Source organism: Mesoplodon bidens (assembly GCF_964165515.1).
Source record: "Mesoplodon bidens genome assembly, chromosome: 5".
In the NCBI taxonomy this organism is placed as follows: domain Eukaryota; kingdom Metazoa; phylum Chordata; class Mammalia; order Artiodactyla; family Ziphiidae; genus Mesoplodon; species Mesoplodon bidens.
The window spans coordinates 112,898,999-112,914,951 of NC_138161.1; the positions used below are offsets into that span (position 1 = coordinate 112,898,999).

General features: G+C 46.8%; 1 protein-coding gene across 1 annotated transcript in view; it reads left to right on the forward strand.

Moving 5' to 3' along the window:
- The first annotated feature begins 9,082 nt into the window (after nt 1-9,082).
- The window catches only part of SLC12A8 (solute carrier family 12 member 8), a 132,793-nt gene continuing 125,922 nt past the window's right edge, over nt 9,083-15,953 (forward strand). Inside the window, exon 1 of the mRNA XM_081236090.1 lies at nt 9,083-9,158. Coding sequence (XP_081092216.1) covers nt 9,108-9,158 — 51 coding nt within the window. The 5' untranslated portion in view covers nt 9,083-9,107. The remainder of the gene's footprint in view (nt 9,159-15,953) is intronic.

A 15,953-nucleotide genomic window follows, 5' to 3' on the forward strand; every position in this document is an offset into this window, starting at 1 on the left:
ATAATAGGTGGTTGAGGCTACTAGTGTCTTTATTTGAGCATCTGAAAGGTATCAGTTGCAGGATGGTATTAACTGCAGGATGCAGGACTGTAGGTTATTAAAGCAAATATTCAGTGTTAAGATGTGTTGGGCGCTGTGCTGAGTAATTTATATGTCATTCCTCAACAAATGGGTAAGTAGTAGTGTTTCTTATTTTAACTAGAATAGTTTTCTAGACAATTTTAATAAATTGGTTCCAGAAGATAGAAAATATATACAAATACAGTGGAAATAGAGAATATCGTTAAAAATTATCCCCTAATTAAAATATCAAACTTATGAATAGGATTCAAACCTGGGCTGTGGAAATGAGATAGTAGGCTTTGTTCAGAAGGAACTGACCTGTTACAGAAATGGAAGATTAATACTCTGTAGGGATTCACAAACCTGAGGATAAAAATGGATGAGAGAATCACTTACCCCTCGTTGGGGTTTGGAAATGGACGCTGGAGGATTCTTTCCTAGAAGTAGGAGAACCAATGCTTTTAGTCATTTCTAGCACATTCTTCATGAAACTGTATTAATATTATTTTAAATAGATTGAAATCATACACTACTAGTCAGTACTCCCAGATATGATTACGATACTCTTCATGTCAAATAACTTCCACTAGCTTCTAATTATCCGGTATTCTCTTTTCCTTAGCCATTTCCTTCAAGGTGTTTAGGCCACTGTAGAATTTATCTTTAAACCTCCAATATGGTAGTTTTCCTTTGTTTCTTTGTGAGAACTCCAGCACTATCGTGTAACTTTTGTCAGTGGCAATATGAGGGTTAAGACCGATGGCTAGAGCACAAAATTAAATGTTAGGAAGAGGACACAACTGAGTAAATGAGTTCAGAACAACGTGGGGCTCCACAGGAGGCCTTGGCTGAGAGCAGTTGTCCAGCGCAGTTTGTGGAGTTGGCCCTCCGGATTGGGGAGCGGATGATGGCACTCAAAGGCAGCATAACCAGTGCTGCATGGGACAGCTTTAAGTACGCTGTGTGTGATTTTGCTGAGGAGGATCGTGAGACAGCAGGTGTATAGTTTGGTAATATTCTGCACGGGCAGATAAGGAGCAGTGAAATAAGCAAGGAACTTAGACCTTCAAGTTCTGGCTCTCCCTTGACCTATCTGTGTAACATTGTACAAGGCACTTATCTTTCCCGAGCCTCAGTGTTCTTGTCATCTGTAAGGTTGGCATAATAAAAACCCCTATGAGAGTTGCTGTGACTGTTACATCACTCGAGATAATCTGTAAACTTACAGAAGCACCAACAAATAGTCCCTGGTTTAGATTTTAGAAGTAGCACAAAGGCAAAATAGAGCAGAATTGGACACATTTTGGAAGCTTCATTTCATGTAAAGCAGCACATGAGTAAATTCCTGACTTGCCGACAATATCTTTCAGAAGATTAAAGAAGATATGATAGGATCTGTCTGTCTGGATTTAATTGACCAGCAAAGAATAACTAGTTAGGTGGAAATGACATAAATTTTGTAAATTTATGATTCCATTATCTGAGACCCTGAGAGGGATGGAGAACGGCATATGTTGCTGTGAATGAGAAACAAAATCAGTAGACTAGCAGAGGAAGAAAAAAATCATCTTACAGAAGCAAGAATATATTGAACTTTTGAATCCCAAGCTATTGGTTAATCGTGAGCAGGGACCTGGCTGCCCATGAGGCCAAAGCAGAGTCATGGACAATAAGATCGGAGCACTGTAGCCAGCCTCACCAGGCGGGAGGGAGGGATGCGTGTCTGTGTGAATGCGATGGACCTGCTCACTCACCTTTTCATCTTACATTTATTTTTCTTTCACCATTTCTGTTTATTCTCTGCTATCTCCTTGGTTTTCTTCCTCCTGAATGGCTGTATGGCATGTGCTGTAACAGGTATACATCAACCAGAAACAACTGACTGATGGTATGTGGTGCCTGGCCTTTCATACAAGTTAGATTTATTTATCAAATGTTTTTTAGTATTAATGTTTCAGGAGAATTCAAAACTGTTTATCAGGAAAAGACTGTGGGACTCCTGGATTAGTCTTTAGGCTCCTTGAGGGCATTTTGTTCACAGACTATAGAATCATGCCTCACACATAAGCAGATATGAGTGAATGAATGAACAGTGTTATGGGGTAAAACAGGCATTAGCAGTGACGATATTAGAAATGGTGGTGGAGATTTGATGGCATTAAGATGATGCTATGATTAGGAAGCCTGGAAATGATGGATTTCTGCACTCAGCCACAAACTTCTAACAAAATCCCCAAAGGAGATGCATGCAAGGGTCAATGGCTAGTAGGAAACAAGGTATCTCCTCATGTGCTAGACCTGTTTCCCATACCCTCATGTAGAAATGTTTCAGAGTATGTGGTCAGGACTACAGGCCCCAGTGGCCAGGACTGCAGGCCCCAGAGCCATTTCCTTCCCCTTGTCACCTTACAACTCTCTGGCTGCAGAGAAATGAGAACATCTCAATACATGAGAAGAGTAAGAAACAGGACAGCCAGGACTTCATCAATGAGCAAGTGGGTCCCAGCCCTTTCCTCACCCCAATTGCATAGGAACAAAGAACCAGGTCCACATGTGTGACCTGTTAATGGAAAATGACCTCACTCACTGCTGGGTGTGGCCCAATATATGATCTAATCAATCAGATTGGCAAGTCATGGAGGCAGGGCTTGTTAATACTTCTCAAATCCTTTTGAACCCCCACCCCCTCCCTTTGTCACTACCACAGCCCAAACTACCCTCAAGTCTTGCCCAGGCTCCTTCAAGTTTCTGCACAACGAGTCTTGATGGCCTCCAGTACTTTCTCCAGGTTAACGCCATGCACAAAACCTTCAGAAGTGTCTCAGTTGCTACTTGGGTAAATACTAAGCTCTTACCTTGGCCCTCATGGTTTTCTGCAGCCATTAGCCCACGCCTCACCCGCAGTGAGCCTCTCATCCTCTGCTTTCACTACTGAACTGCTTTCAGCCTCTCGCACTTGGTTATGACCCTTTCTGCCGCTGACACAGTTTTCTCTTAACCTCCCCACCCCAATTTCAGCTGCAGCATCACTTTCTCGGAAAAGCTTATCCTGGTCTCCCTGATCAGGTCATAACCACCCTCCCCCTTGTGCCACCCTGAGTCTTGGACCACCCTGTACAGTTCTTTCCTAGCATGGTTGGCTGTTTGTAATGATCTGCTTATTAGTGTGGGAATTTGACTCGATTTCCTGCCTGTCCAGAGCCATCTTGCTCCCCATTGTATATCAGCACTGCGCACAGTTCGGTGATCAACAGATGTCTGGAGAATATAGTTCAAAGAGGGCATCCAGGCCCTATGAGTTACACCTGAGGACGCCAAGAGAGCTTGCAGGTGGTGTAGAAGAAGCACTGCCAGGGAGTTTGAGGCTCTGTGGAGAGCAGCTGTGGGACCAGAAAACTGGTCATGTGAATTTCACAATGGGAGGAAAGAAAGTGGATTTTGAACACAACAGATAGCTGAGTTGGATTTCAATCCCCAGCAAATTCTAGAGTATTCATAACAACTCTGCCAGGTAGGCTTGAAAGGTCTCATCATTAACTCTGTGTTACAAACACCTTGGACAAGGTCACATAGAGGAAGAGAAGATCCGGGACTCAAATTCAGACCTAAATTTTCTCATCTAGACTCTTGAAGGTCTGTGAGTGGGTCTTACGTGTATGATATTCAAACAAAGGCTGAGTGCTAATTGCACTCTTGTCACAGTTCAGTAAGGCTGCCACCGTCATCCATAAAACAAACTGTACCCTGTTCATTAGGCTTCTCTCTGCAACCCATATTTTCTCATGGTCCCACCAGGTCCTGGCTCATGCCAGATGCCAGGTGGCTGATAGAGGGAGGATGCCTTTCTCTTGTCTGAGGGCAAACCCCCAGAGTCAACAAATAGCTTAGATCCTGGAGGAGAAACCTGCTCAACAGGAGCTGGGGACACCGGCAGCAGGACATTGTCGGCCCCTCCCCACTCAGCCCAACCAGGGAAGTCAGAGCAAGGCTTGTCTTCCCGGGGTCCTGTCCCCACCTCTCTGGGAATGGAGAGCTCTCAGGCTGTGTGAGGGTCTGGTACCTCCATCAGGTTTGCATCTCCTGATTCACCCCCTTCCACCTCCCAGTAACACCTGCCAGCCCTTCTGACTGACTTCCTTTTTGCATCTGGGGCTCTTGGGAAAGCATTTTAAAGTCCAGGAAGAAGGAAAATCTTTTTCTGCCTCATCTCTTCACCTGGATTAGAGAAGTTGTATTGTGTACAGGAGAGAGGCTGGTATTGGAACTAAACCTGGTTTAGGTTCAAATCCTGATTCTCTCCTCAGAGCCAGCAAACTTTTCTGAGGGTGTGCAGAATATCTGTGATTTTTTAGATAGTCAGGCATGCCCCAGGGAGGTGCATCATAATGACCAACTAAAAAGAAAAAAATATATGTATTTTATGTTACCTGTGTTCTCTGAGTGATATATTTCATGCTTTCTCCTTGTCCTTGAAGATTATAACTGGAGTAAGACACCAATGTGGACAGGATGTATGCTCTCTCTCAGGTATTTTAAAGAAGGGGAAAAAAAGAAACAAAAAAAAAGACTGAGCTAGAAATTCCATAGTCTTCAACCTTGGCTGTACCTTGGAATCACCTGAGGAGTTTAAAGAAAATACTGATGCCCAGGCCCCACCCCAGACTCAGGTATTTTCTTAAACGACACCAGGTGATTGTAAAGTACAGCCTAGGAGAGGACCACCAGACTAGCTGATCCACTCTTTGTGGCCCTTCTGACTCTGGTTCTACGGCATAGGCTGTGAGATATGTTTTTGTAATTATACATATTTACATTCTGCTCTAATGTTTTCAAACTGTTTTCACATTTCTATTTCTTGGACTTTGTCCACACTCTGATCCCTCCCCAGGGTTCAGACTTTCTGACGAATGAGATCATTTTTCAAGACATGGTCTCTTCTCCAGTTTTCACACAGAAGGCAATTCCCAGCACCAACCACTGGAAAGGAATGCAATGAAGGATCTTCTGTCTGCAGCTGAGCAGGGTAAGACACACAGAGCAACAACCTCGCTATTGTGGGCTTCAACTCTAGCTGGAGTGGTTCCTGAATAGAAAAAAAGAGGTGAGTTTACGAACAACATTATGATTTTTTTTATATAATGGTACTGCAATAACAGTAACTTTGAACGATTTGAAATGACTAAAAATACTATGAAAGGAAACAAAATATTTTTTACCTTGGCTAGATGCACTATGTATTTGCTATCTGTTGCTGAATAACAGATTACCCCAAAACTTAGTGGCTTAAAACGACAATAATTTATTATCTCTCATGGTTTCTGTGGTCAGGAATTGAGACAGATACCAGCAAGGGCAGCTTGTCTTTGCTCTGCAGTGTCTGGGACCTCAGCTGGAAGAACCTAAGGCTGGGGACTTGAATCATTATCTGAAGGCTTGTTTCACTCACATGTCTGGCAGTTGATGCTGGCTACTGGTGGAACATGTGGCTTCCCCATGTAGCCTGGGCTTCCTCACAACATGGTGGCTGAATTCCAAGGGTAAGTGCTCCAAGAGCAAGGAAGCCAGATGGACTCCCCACTGCCTTTATGACCTAACCTAGGAAGTCAAACAGTGTCATTTCTTCCATTTCTCCTATTGGTTGAGGCACTCACAAAGATGCGTTCTGGCTCAAGGGGAGGGAACATAGACTCCCATCTCTTTTTGAAGGAATGTCAATGTCATATTGCAAGAAGAGCATATGGGATGGAATATGTTAGTGCAGTTATCTTTGGAAAATGCAATCTGCCCTACATTGTTTGTCTTAATTTTCTTACTCATTTTTTTTTTTTGGATTCCAAAAATAACATGTGCTCATTGTAAGAAAAATTCAATAAAACTCCAGAATTTGTACATTAAACTAGATTTCCTCTCCCATTTTACTCACTATCTCAATCCCCCTCCCCACTATTAACAAATTGCTGTGTATTTTTCCATACAAACTATATACATATATGCACTTTTTAAAAAAGAACATTATTGTACAACATGCTGTTTTTACTCATTATTATGTGATGAACAAAGTTTCATGTTAGTACATATAAAAACACAATTCTTTCTAGTGCTGGTTGTCATAGTATGGCTGTACCATAACTTATGTAATCAGTCTTCTATTAGTAGACAGGATGTTACAATTTTAGAAAACTATTACAAAGTAATGATGCAGTGAACATCTTTATACTAGGTCATGTAGGGTAGTATGTTAAAAATGGAATTGTTCTGTTCAAAGGTTATGCAGTATGCTATTTTTTGATACAATAAGAGTGGTTTTTTGTTTGTTTACGGTTAATATCATTTTTTATAAATCTACATTAAGCAGGGTACACTTTTTTTCTTTGCAAATGGACAGCTTCTGTAGCCTTAACATGAAGCAAAGAAACAAACATTTGTTCTTAGGTGTAGAAGATGCTCATAAGTTTCAAAGGGAACTTTTCATTTGTTTAGAAAGTGATGAGTGACAGGAAGTAGGTGGTTATGAACAGAGGGGTTGATTTCCTTTTTTAATGTTTTTAGCCCAGGCTGATATGGAATTGAATGTGGATTTTTCAAAGTTCACATTGACACTTTGAAAGAGGCTCATCAGAAGGTGACAGCAAACGGGAAACCAGCTTGAGGCAAAAAAACAGAGTGTCATGTGTGACCCCAAAGTGAATAATAAAGATGGCACTACTACTCTCTGTACAGATGTAATACATGGACATGTAGTGGATTCCAGTAATATGCCCACCTAGCCATGCTTTGTTCACAGGTGGCTAATCTGTCATTTATCCTGGGGTTCTTTCCTCTTACAGAGATGGGTTATTAAAAACTTCTTTGCTGGGAATGAAGTTTTGACACATGCCACAACATGGATGAACTTTGAGGACATGATGCTAAGTGAAATAAGCCAGACTTAAAAAGGACAAATACTGTCTGATTTCACTTATGTGAAGTAGGCTTGAAGAAGCAAATTTATAGAGACAGAAAATAGATTAGAGGTTACCACTGTCTGGGAGTAGAGAGGTGCGGGGACTTATTGCTTAGGGGTACAGAGTCTCAGTTTGGGGTGATGAAAAAGTTTTGGAAATAGCAGTTATGGCTGCACCAAATGGTGAATATAAATAACGCTACTGAACTGTACACTTAAAAATGGTTTAAATGGCACATTTTATGTTATATATATTTCCACACCAAAAACCCCACAAAAAACAAAAAACCCTTTGCTGGAGCAGGAGAGGTTGGGGCTCTGTCACTGTTCCCATGGCTTTGCCTTCCCTTTTGTTTTTAAAAGAACAACCTCTATTTTTAGGGATTTTCACACAAAGGCTCATGTGGGCGTGGGAAGTACTCCCAGCTGCCCTTCTGTTTCTCAGAAGCCCAGATGGAGGCCTAGCAAGTTATTTCAGGCTTAGGAAATATGCCAGATTGGAAATAGCGATAATTTAATCTCTCTGTATGTTAATTTCTTTTTTTTCCCTGCAAGCCAGGGACCCTGGAAACCTTACTTCACTCCCCGCCCCTCCAAGCCGGTTCTGGGAATTGCTGAAGGTGACGAGGGTAATTCCTTCCCACACCTCAGCATGCCCGAGGGCACTTTAAAGAATTCCACTTCCTGCGAGTCTGAGGGTCACCTGGTCGCTGCACTTTGGCAACCCCAGAGCGCAGTCACGGTCTCATGTTCAGACGCTTCTGCACCTGTCCAGGGGGCTGCGGACCAGTGGGAGCCGCGGGCTCCCCCGCTCCCCAGCCTTTCTCACTCCTGCGTGCTGTGTAACGCGCAGGTCCTTAGAGGCGACTGCAGTGAGTAGGCTCGCGCCCTGTCCCCCTAATCCCAGGGCTGGGCACCTCAGCGGGGGTGCGGTGAGCGAGCTGTCGAGGCGGTGGAGGCAGTGGCTGTTACGTTTGAGAGCATGCGGACCCTCCCCCTAGTCCACCCCCGCACCCTCACACCCCCCCCACCCGCCCAGTCCCTCCCCATCCGTGTTAAGATTGCTGTTCCCTTCTTCTGGGAGCCCTCCTGGGCGGCGGCGGGTGCGCGGGCACCACCCTTGGGGAGGGGAAGTGTCTGCAGCCCCGTCCTTCTCCACCTGGACCCGAGAGTCGTGGCCCAGGTGCCCGAGCCCGGGCGGCATGCCTCGTCAGCGGTACAGCTGGGACCCGCGCCGCGCACACCTGGTCAGCCACGTGGCGGCGGGGCGGGGACTGGGCGGGCCCAGCGCTAGGAGCGGGCGTCCCGGGAACCGGTGAGGGCGGACGCCGCGCGGCTGGTGGGTGGGCAGTGTGCAGGGTGGTCTCGGGGCGGCTCTTCTCCCCGGGGAGCTCTGTCCTGTAGTCAGGGGGCCGGCTTGGGTCACCTTTGCCCGCCTGCTCAGGTAGACCCCCTCGCCGTCCCCCTACACACGGCCGCTGGGACACGAGCCTCCCGCCGAGCCCAGGGGTTCCTGAGAACTCGGTAAGGGCGGGGCCGAGGCTGGAGGGGGCGTGCGCTGCGCCGTATGGGGTTTCCGTAAGTAGGGGTGCCTGAGGGACGCGGGTCCCAGCGCTGACTCAGACGCGAAGGGTCGGTGCTGCGGCTCCGGAGCGGGTCTCGGTAAGTCTTTCACCACCTGCAACTGGTCCTAGTGAGCCGATGGTGCCCTTGCCCTGGACGAAGGGGTTCACAAGGATGGAGAGGAGTGTAAAACTGTCCTCAAGGGCTGGGCAGCTAGGCAGTTGGCTCTGACCCCAGTACTGAAGGAGCTCAGGGAAAAACAGAGAGCTGCAGGCAGCTGTGGCTTTCAAAGAACAGCAACATTTGAGCACAGGGAGGCTCTGAAGAATGAGTGGGATCTATCTGGGTACCAAAGAGGGAAGGAGGTGTTTCCAGATGAGGCAGAACAGGGTCCCTCCCTCAGCCAGGGCCTTGTCTGGTATAGAGGAAGGATGGGCCATAAGGATCCAGGGAAGGAGGAGCCAGCCTGACCCAGAATCCTGTTTACCTTCCAGAGGGGTCTCCCCACCCAGACTACCAGGACCCCCATTTCCGGAGAATGGCCCAGATGTCTCAAGTGCAGGAACTCTTCCATGAGGCAGCCCAGCAGGTAGGCCTGGGCGGTGTGGGGGTCATGAGCAAAGGTCACCTGGCAGGAAGCTGAATCGAAACATTACAGTGCACTATTTTAAAAGTAATGATCTCAGAAGTTTATTTTGGTATGCCAGCTTAATCGAGAAAATGTTACAGCCAATTCCTAACCATCTGTGCACAAAAAATCTTCGGTATTTGTAGTGGATTTTGAATCCTGGACACTCCTCTTCCCACCCTGTCCCACCCATGGAGGTTTTCCATGAACAGAGTGAGGACTCAGATAATATGAACTCCTGTTAAATCAAACCAATGTAAGAAGGTAATTCTATTTCTGAAAAACTCATATATGCTGAAGCCAAATAGATTTCTGGATTCTGTGATATCTGCAGGTTTTGTTTTTTCTTTCTTTCTTTATCCTCTCCCTGCTGATCATTAGCTATAGTAAACATTCAATGCAGGTATGGAATTGAAGTGGCTGCCCCTTAAAAACAAACTAACCAACCATACTTAGGCATTTATCAGGAAGCTACTTGCACCCAGGGTCTTTGCTCTGTAATGATCACTCAACCATGAGGTTTTTACTGTCCCTTGGATTTCTCTCATCTTTATAGAGAGGGGTAGGAGGGTTTTCTGGCATTATAACAGGGGGGAATGAGCCCCCCAGAAGGAGAGAGAATCAACTCATAGCCTCACACAATAGCAAGAGAGCAAGGTCCAACACCCGGGAGGCCTGAGCCAAAGGGCAGAGACGAGTGAGGCAGATGGGGTTCAGGGTTGGTGGGGGAATCCAAACTGGCTAGTTACCCCCTCTTCATGTACATGGGTACACATGAAAAATGCAGCATGGTGGCTGGCAGGTGGCAAGTGCTCAGCAAAAGGTACCACTCCCCTTCGCCCTGGCAGGCCCAGAGCTATATCCTCCATCCTGTACTGAGCTCCTTATATCCAGCCCCTGAAGTATTCAATCTGCTTAGAAATGAGTGACTAGAGGTCCGGAAGAGCTCCTCAGATATATTTTAGAACTCTTGCCCAGAGCTGTTTGCTCCTGGATGAAAAGGCCGGTGGCCAAGTTTTGAATGTGGTCAAGGACCCTTAGAAAACCTTGATTTATTTACTTTATTTTAAAAATTTATTTAGCTTGACCAGTCTCGCATCATACGGGCAATGCATTTTCTTTGGGTTTGCAAGACTGTACATGAGTGTTTATGCCCCTAATATGTATTTGTGGACTACTTCCTAAATAATGGGTACTGTGTTAGCCATGAAAAAGGTTACCAGATGGAAAACGTGAGGCCCTTGTCTCCAGGGATTCCAAAAAGAGAGCGCTTGTTTCATCTCTGTGAGAGGAATCTGTTAAGGCTCAGCTGTGATCCTCTTTCTGTTTAAAACCTTCAGTGGCTCCCCGTGTCCACCACTCAGAGTTCAAACTCCTTAGGCTAGGCCCTGCACAGTCTGACCCAGCCTGCATTTCGAGCCTGGTCCCCTGCATCTTACTCCTTTTACCCCACCTTCTAGACAAACGTCACCATTCCCCAGGCTCCGTGCTTGTGTCTTTTCCCTATGCTGGTCTTTGCTGATACTTCTCTCTCAGCTGATTTGCCACTGGAACCCTCCAAGTACCTAAGGCAGTGTCTGGCAGTCAAGTGGTCAGTAAATGTTAGTGCAAGCTAAATTGCTATGAGTGCCTTAAGAGACAGTTGATTTTTATTTAAAAAACTTTTATTTATTTATTTTGGCCACACTGTGGGGCATGCAGGATCTTAGTTCCCCGACCAGGGATCGAACCCATGCCCCCTGCAGTGGAAGCACGGAGTCTTAACCACTGGACAGCTAGGGAAGTCCCGAGAGTTGATTTTTAAAATGATGGATGTAAAGGCCTATGCGTCACCTTCCTCTCCATCTCCCTCTCCCTCAGTCTCTGAACACTGAGGGATTAGACAGTGTTCAATGTCATGGCCTTTGCTGTTCATTATCTAGACATCTTTGAAATCTATCCCTTTGTCTCCCTTGCACTGTCTTGTCCAAGGTATTACTTCTTTTTTTTTTTTTTTTTTTTGCGGTACGCAGGCCTCTCACTCTTGTGGCCTCTCCCGTTGCGGAGCACAGGCTCCAGACGCACAGGCTCAGCGGCCATGGCTCATGGGCCCAGCCGCTCTGCGGCATGTGGGATCTTCCTGGACCGGGGCATGAACCTGTGTCCCCTGCATCGGCAGGCGGACTCTCAACCACTGCGCCACTAGGGAAGCCCCAAGGTATTACTTCTTAATTGTTCATACCTTCCTAACTTCTTTCCTCACATGTCTTCTAAAGTGATCCCTTTTTAAAGCATAAGTCTGTGCATTTGCCTCCTCTGCTTAAAGCTTTTCAGTGGCTTCTCACTGCCTTTAGAATTCAGTTGCGACTCCTTGCCCTGGCTCCCACAGTCCCCTGTGATCTGCCTGGCTTCCCCTGTTCCTCTGGCAGCATGCTGTGTCACTTGCACTTGCCGTGTGGCATTGAAGTAAGCTGTTTCTTTCCTGTCTTCCTTGAGGCTGTGAACTCCTGAAGTTCAGGGGCATGTCTTTTTTTCTTTTGCTGTATGCGGGCCCCTCACTGTTGTGGCCTCTCCCGCCGCGGAGCACAGGGTCTGGACGCGCAGGCTCAGCGACCATGGCTCACGGGCCCAGCCGCTCCGCGGCATGTGGAATCCCCCCGGACCGGGGCACGAACCCGCGTCCCCTGCATCGGGAGGCAGACTCCTAACCACTGCGCCACCAGGGAAGCCCTGTATTACGTCTTGAAGTATCAGTGGTAAAGTTGGGAAGCACATCCCTGAGGCTGAGAGGGTAAGAAAATGATAATAACTACCAACTCATTATGGGCTGAACATTTACTATGCATTATCTTGTTTAGTCTTCACAACAACATTCTGAAGTAGATATGATTATTTTGGTTGACAGATGAAAAATGGGGGTACTTTGAACCCAGGCATAGTTGTTGCCAAGGTCCGGGTTTTAATCCTTTCTGCTTTATGCCTCCTGCCCCAGTGGCCTGAGCAAAGCCTGTATGGGAACAGATGGCAGGCTGGATGGCTGATATGTTTGAAGTGTCTGGCCCTCTAGAAGTTTCCCATGAACTTTTTCTCCCTTTACTCCAGGTCTGGGAGGCAGGAATTCTGCTAAGAGCTTTGAGGCCTGAAGAGCACGGGACTAAGAAGACAGTGCCCAGTGGGACGACAGGCTGGGCGGGGGGGTGTTACCCTAAACCCTTCAGTTCGGGTCTGCTCTGCTCTTGACCACTGTGACTGGAAAGTAGGTCTCAGGAGATTTGGCAAGAGTGGGGATGCTTGTGAGTTAGGAGGAGGCGTGCGTGAATGGATTCTTGGTTTGGCTTTACTCATCGCAGGACCAGATGGGGTAGGTGTGTGTGTGTGTGTGTGTGTGTGTGTGTGTGTGTGTGTGTGTGTGTGTGTGTGTGTGTGTGTGTGTGTGTGTGTGTGTGTGTGTGTGTGTGTGTGTGTGTGTGTGTGTGTGTGTGTGTGTGTGTGTGTGTGTGTGTGTGTGTGTGTGTGTGCACGCCAAGGGACCAAATGAGAAGACACTGTAGATTGAGAAGACACTGTAGGTCTGAGAGTTGATGGTGCTGCCTGGGTTTAAGTACTGGCTCTAACCCTTTGTGACTCTGGGCAAATTACTTCACCTGGCTAAGCCTTCGTATCCTCACCTATAAAACGACTACAGTAATAGAACGTACCTTAGAGAATTATGAAGATTAACAGAGATAATTCATGTAAATGTTTAGTATAGCGCTCAGTTCATAGGAAGCAGTCTGTAAATGTTGGCTAATAATAAAATTAATGCGGGGGGTATGTGTTTGGTCCACGAGGTAGTGATATGGATGATCAGAGGGTTCAGCTGGCACATGAAAGCATGACTCAGCACAGCAAAGTCAGGTAAAAAACCTAAGGCAGAGTCCCAAGTCCGGAATGATCCCCTTGGCCAAAACCAGAGTGTGGCACATTGTGCAAGACACTATGGACAATGTGGGGTGGGCAGTCCATTGAGGAAGATGGAGTGCCTTCTAGGCCTAGATGGGTCTGGAGTGCTTTGGGAATGTGTGTGTGTGTGCATTTGAGGGCGTGTTGAACTTGTGGAGGTACGAGTCTTGTTCCAGGAGCCTCTGTCCCCAGGCACTTCATTGATGTGCAGTGTGGTTGTGTGGTGGCCTTGAACCTAGAAACCTGGGTACCGAATTCTGACTGTGCCACTAGATGTGCTGGGCCCTTGGGCAAGTTACTCTTGGGCTTGCAGTCTGTTTCTACAACTGCGAGATGCGGTGAGCATACCTGATTTTCAGGGTTCTTATGCCATGTGCAGAAGGATCTGGCCCAGTGCCTGTCACATTGTGAGCACTAAATACAATGCATGTTCAGTGACTGGATGAAGCAGATTTCACACTGAAACCCAGTCGAGTAGGCTGTTTGTGAAACATGGGGCTGGAAAGCTAAGGAGCAGCTGGTGCCAGAGGGAGGTGAATGGAAGGCTAACGACCTTCGATTCCATGTGTGTCTCCATCAGTCGCTGGACAGAGAGGACTGTGACAGACACGGTGTGTCAGGAAGATGAAGCTGGCAGGAGAAAGCAGGTAGCTGGAGACAGGGAGAGATGGAAAGTAGACATCTGTGCGAGGTCCGAAGTCCAGCAGGATCCAATGCTCTTAGCGCGGGAAATGGGGAAAAGTCAGCTCAGTGTACCAGGTATTTATTCAGTGCCTGTTCTTGCCAGGCTCTCCAGCTAGTGTTGCAGATATTAAAACAGAAACCTCTTAATTACGGTGGAATAAGGGATGCCTCCCACTAATCTAATGTGCTCTTTCCCTTCTCTTAGGGTTGGACAGTCTCCAGAAAAAGTTAAAGGGAAGCAGTGTCATGCTGTGGCCCGAGAATGGGTCACCCAAAGCCTCAGATTAGCTAGTGCAACTCATATTCTTTCTTCTTTATCTGGCTGGAGACTTGAACTCCAGCAGGAGTGGGTCTGTGAGGACCCTTTTCTAGGAAGTCTGTGGGATGGCTTCTGGCTGGCCTGAGCTAATCACCCTAGAAACAAGCCTGATGCAGACCCAGCTGTGGCATCTGGTCCACGTTTGAGCCAGGGTGCCAGCCGCCTCTGACCCTGCACCAGGACTCCGCTCCGCCAGACTCCCTGCCTTGCCTTTCCCTTCTCTGTATTCTCCTTTGCTCTTTCCCTGTCTTCCCCTCCTCAGTTCAGTGGCTTAACCTAGGTTAGCTCAGCGTGGCAAGAGGAAGAAAGAGAGTCTGGTCGAGTTGTGAGGCTGAGTGGCGCCAGCAAGAGAGGCAGGAGGAAGCAAACATGTTAAGAGACAGAGGGGGTACAAATTATTGCAGCGAATAACTCTCAAACTCGAAAGAAAAAAGAGACAGAGTGGTCCTTAGAGATCCTCTGGTCCAGGCCCCTTGCTTAGCTTGTCAGAAAAGAAGCCTAGAGATGTTTAATGACTTGCCCAAAGATACATACAAAGAGTGGCAGACCCTGGTGGGAACCAAGCCCATGACCCCCTGACCCCATAATACGGCTCTGGTTGATCTTAATGCAGTCAATCTTTAGGTTATAATTTTGAGCATTGGTCTCAGGCTTCATCGCAAAGCTTTGCTCTTGTTTTCTGTGCCCTTATTAGCCAGCGTACAGTGACGAACTGACTTATATTTTTGCTATGCGTTTTTCAGACCCGTTTTAGCATCTGTAAAAAGCCAATATGCAAAGCAAGCCTTGGCAGCCACGTGCTAGGTAACAGCATATTGCTTTGTTAGAATATAGAGAAATGAATCCATCTGAGGAGAAAAGAAAAGGGAGCCTAGGACAAGACTGTCTTGTTGGCACCTCTTGTACAGATAGGGAAACTGGGGTCCAGAGTGGTTGGGTGGAAGAGAAGGGCTCACATCTGGGATTCCTGGAGCCATGACCCCTATCACCCTCCCAGCTTCTATAGGGCATGAAGCTTGTAAAGTTTTTAGCGATTCTCTTTAGTAAAAAGGATACAAATACAAAATTAGGTGTAATCTTCGGGAGGGACTTAATGCACGTGAAGGGTGTTGGAGACTTAAGCTATTAGCTTCACTGTGAAAGACCAGTGGTACCCGGACAGAGCCACCTATGTGAGGTGACAGAAGAAAAGAGGCTATGGTGCTGGAACCTGGGAGAGAAGAAAGCGCAGAAACCACTCTCAGGGTTGAGAGAAGTCTGCAGCTTTCATGTGGGTTCTGTCGCCCTTTCCTGCTCTTTCTCTGTTATCGTCACCCCTTTCCACTTTACAGCCCTGTGTATCACTTAGCCTAGGAGGTCAACCCTGAAAATGACAATGCTCTGAAAATGCTTCATATTTGTAAAAAGTGGAATGGAGACATTTTCTGGATGAAGGTGCCCTAGAAACTAGAATGAAAGCGATTCTTCACTGAAATGAATTAGGTGGGATTGTCTCACTTGTACCCACAGGATCTTCATTTGTAGAGGTGACTGAGTGACGACACAGAGAGATCAGTGCCATTGAAAGAAGAATTTATTGCTTACATTTCCCAAGAGAAGGAGGAATGCCATGCAGGGCCACAGGGGAAGTGTCAGGTTCTGGTCAGGAGACAAAAGCAGGAATGAAGGGAAAGCCTGGGCCAGAGCCTTTGTTGTGCTTTTGGTGGGCAGGGCAGGGCAGAGCAAACAGCTTAGGACTGGCTGGTTTGAATAGTTCTGGTGGGCTTTGGCTATAGAGATGGTCTCTAGTTTCCTAGCACCTGGCCTGGGGATGATTTAGGGCAGGAGAAATA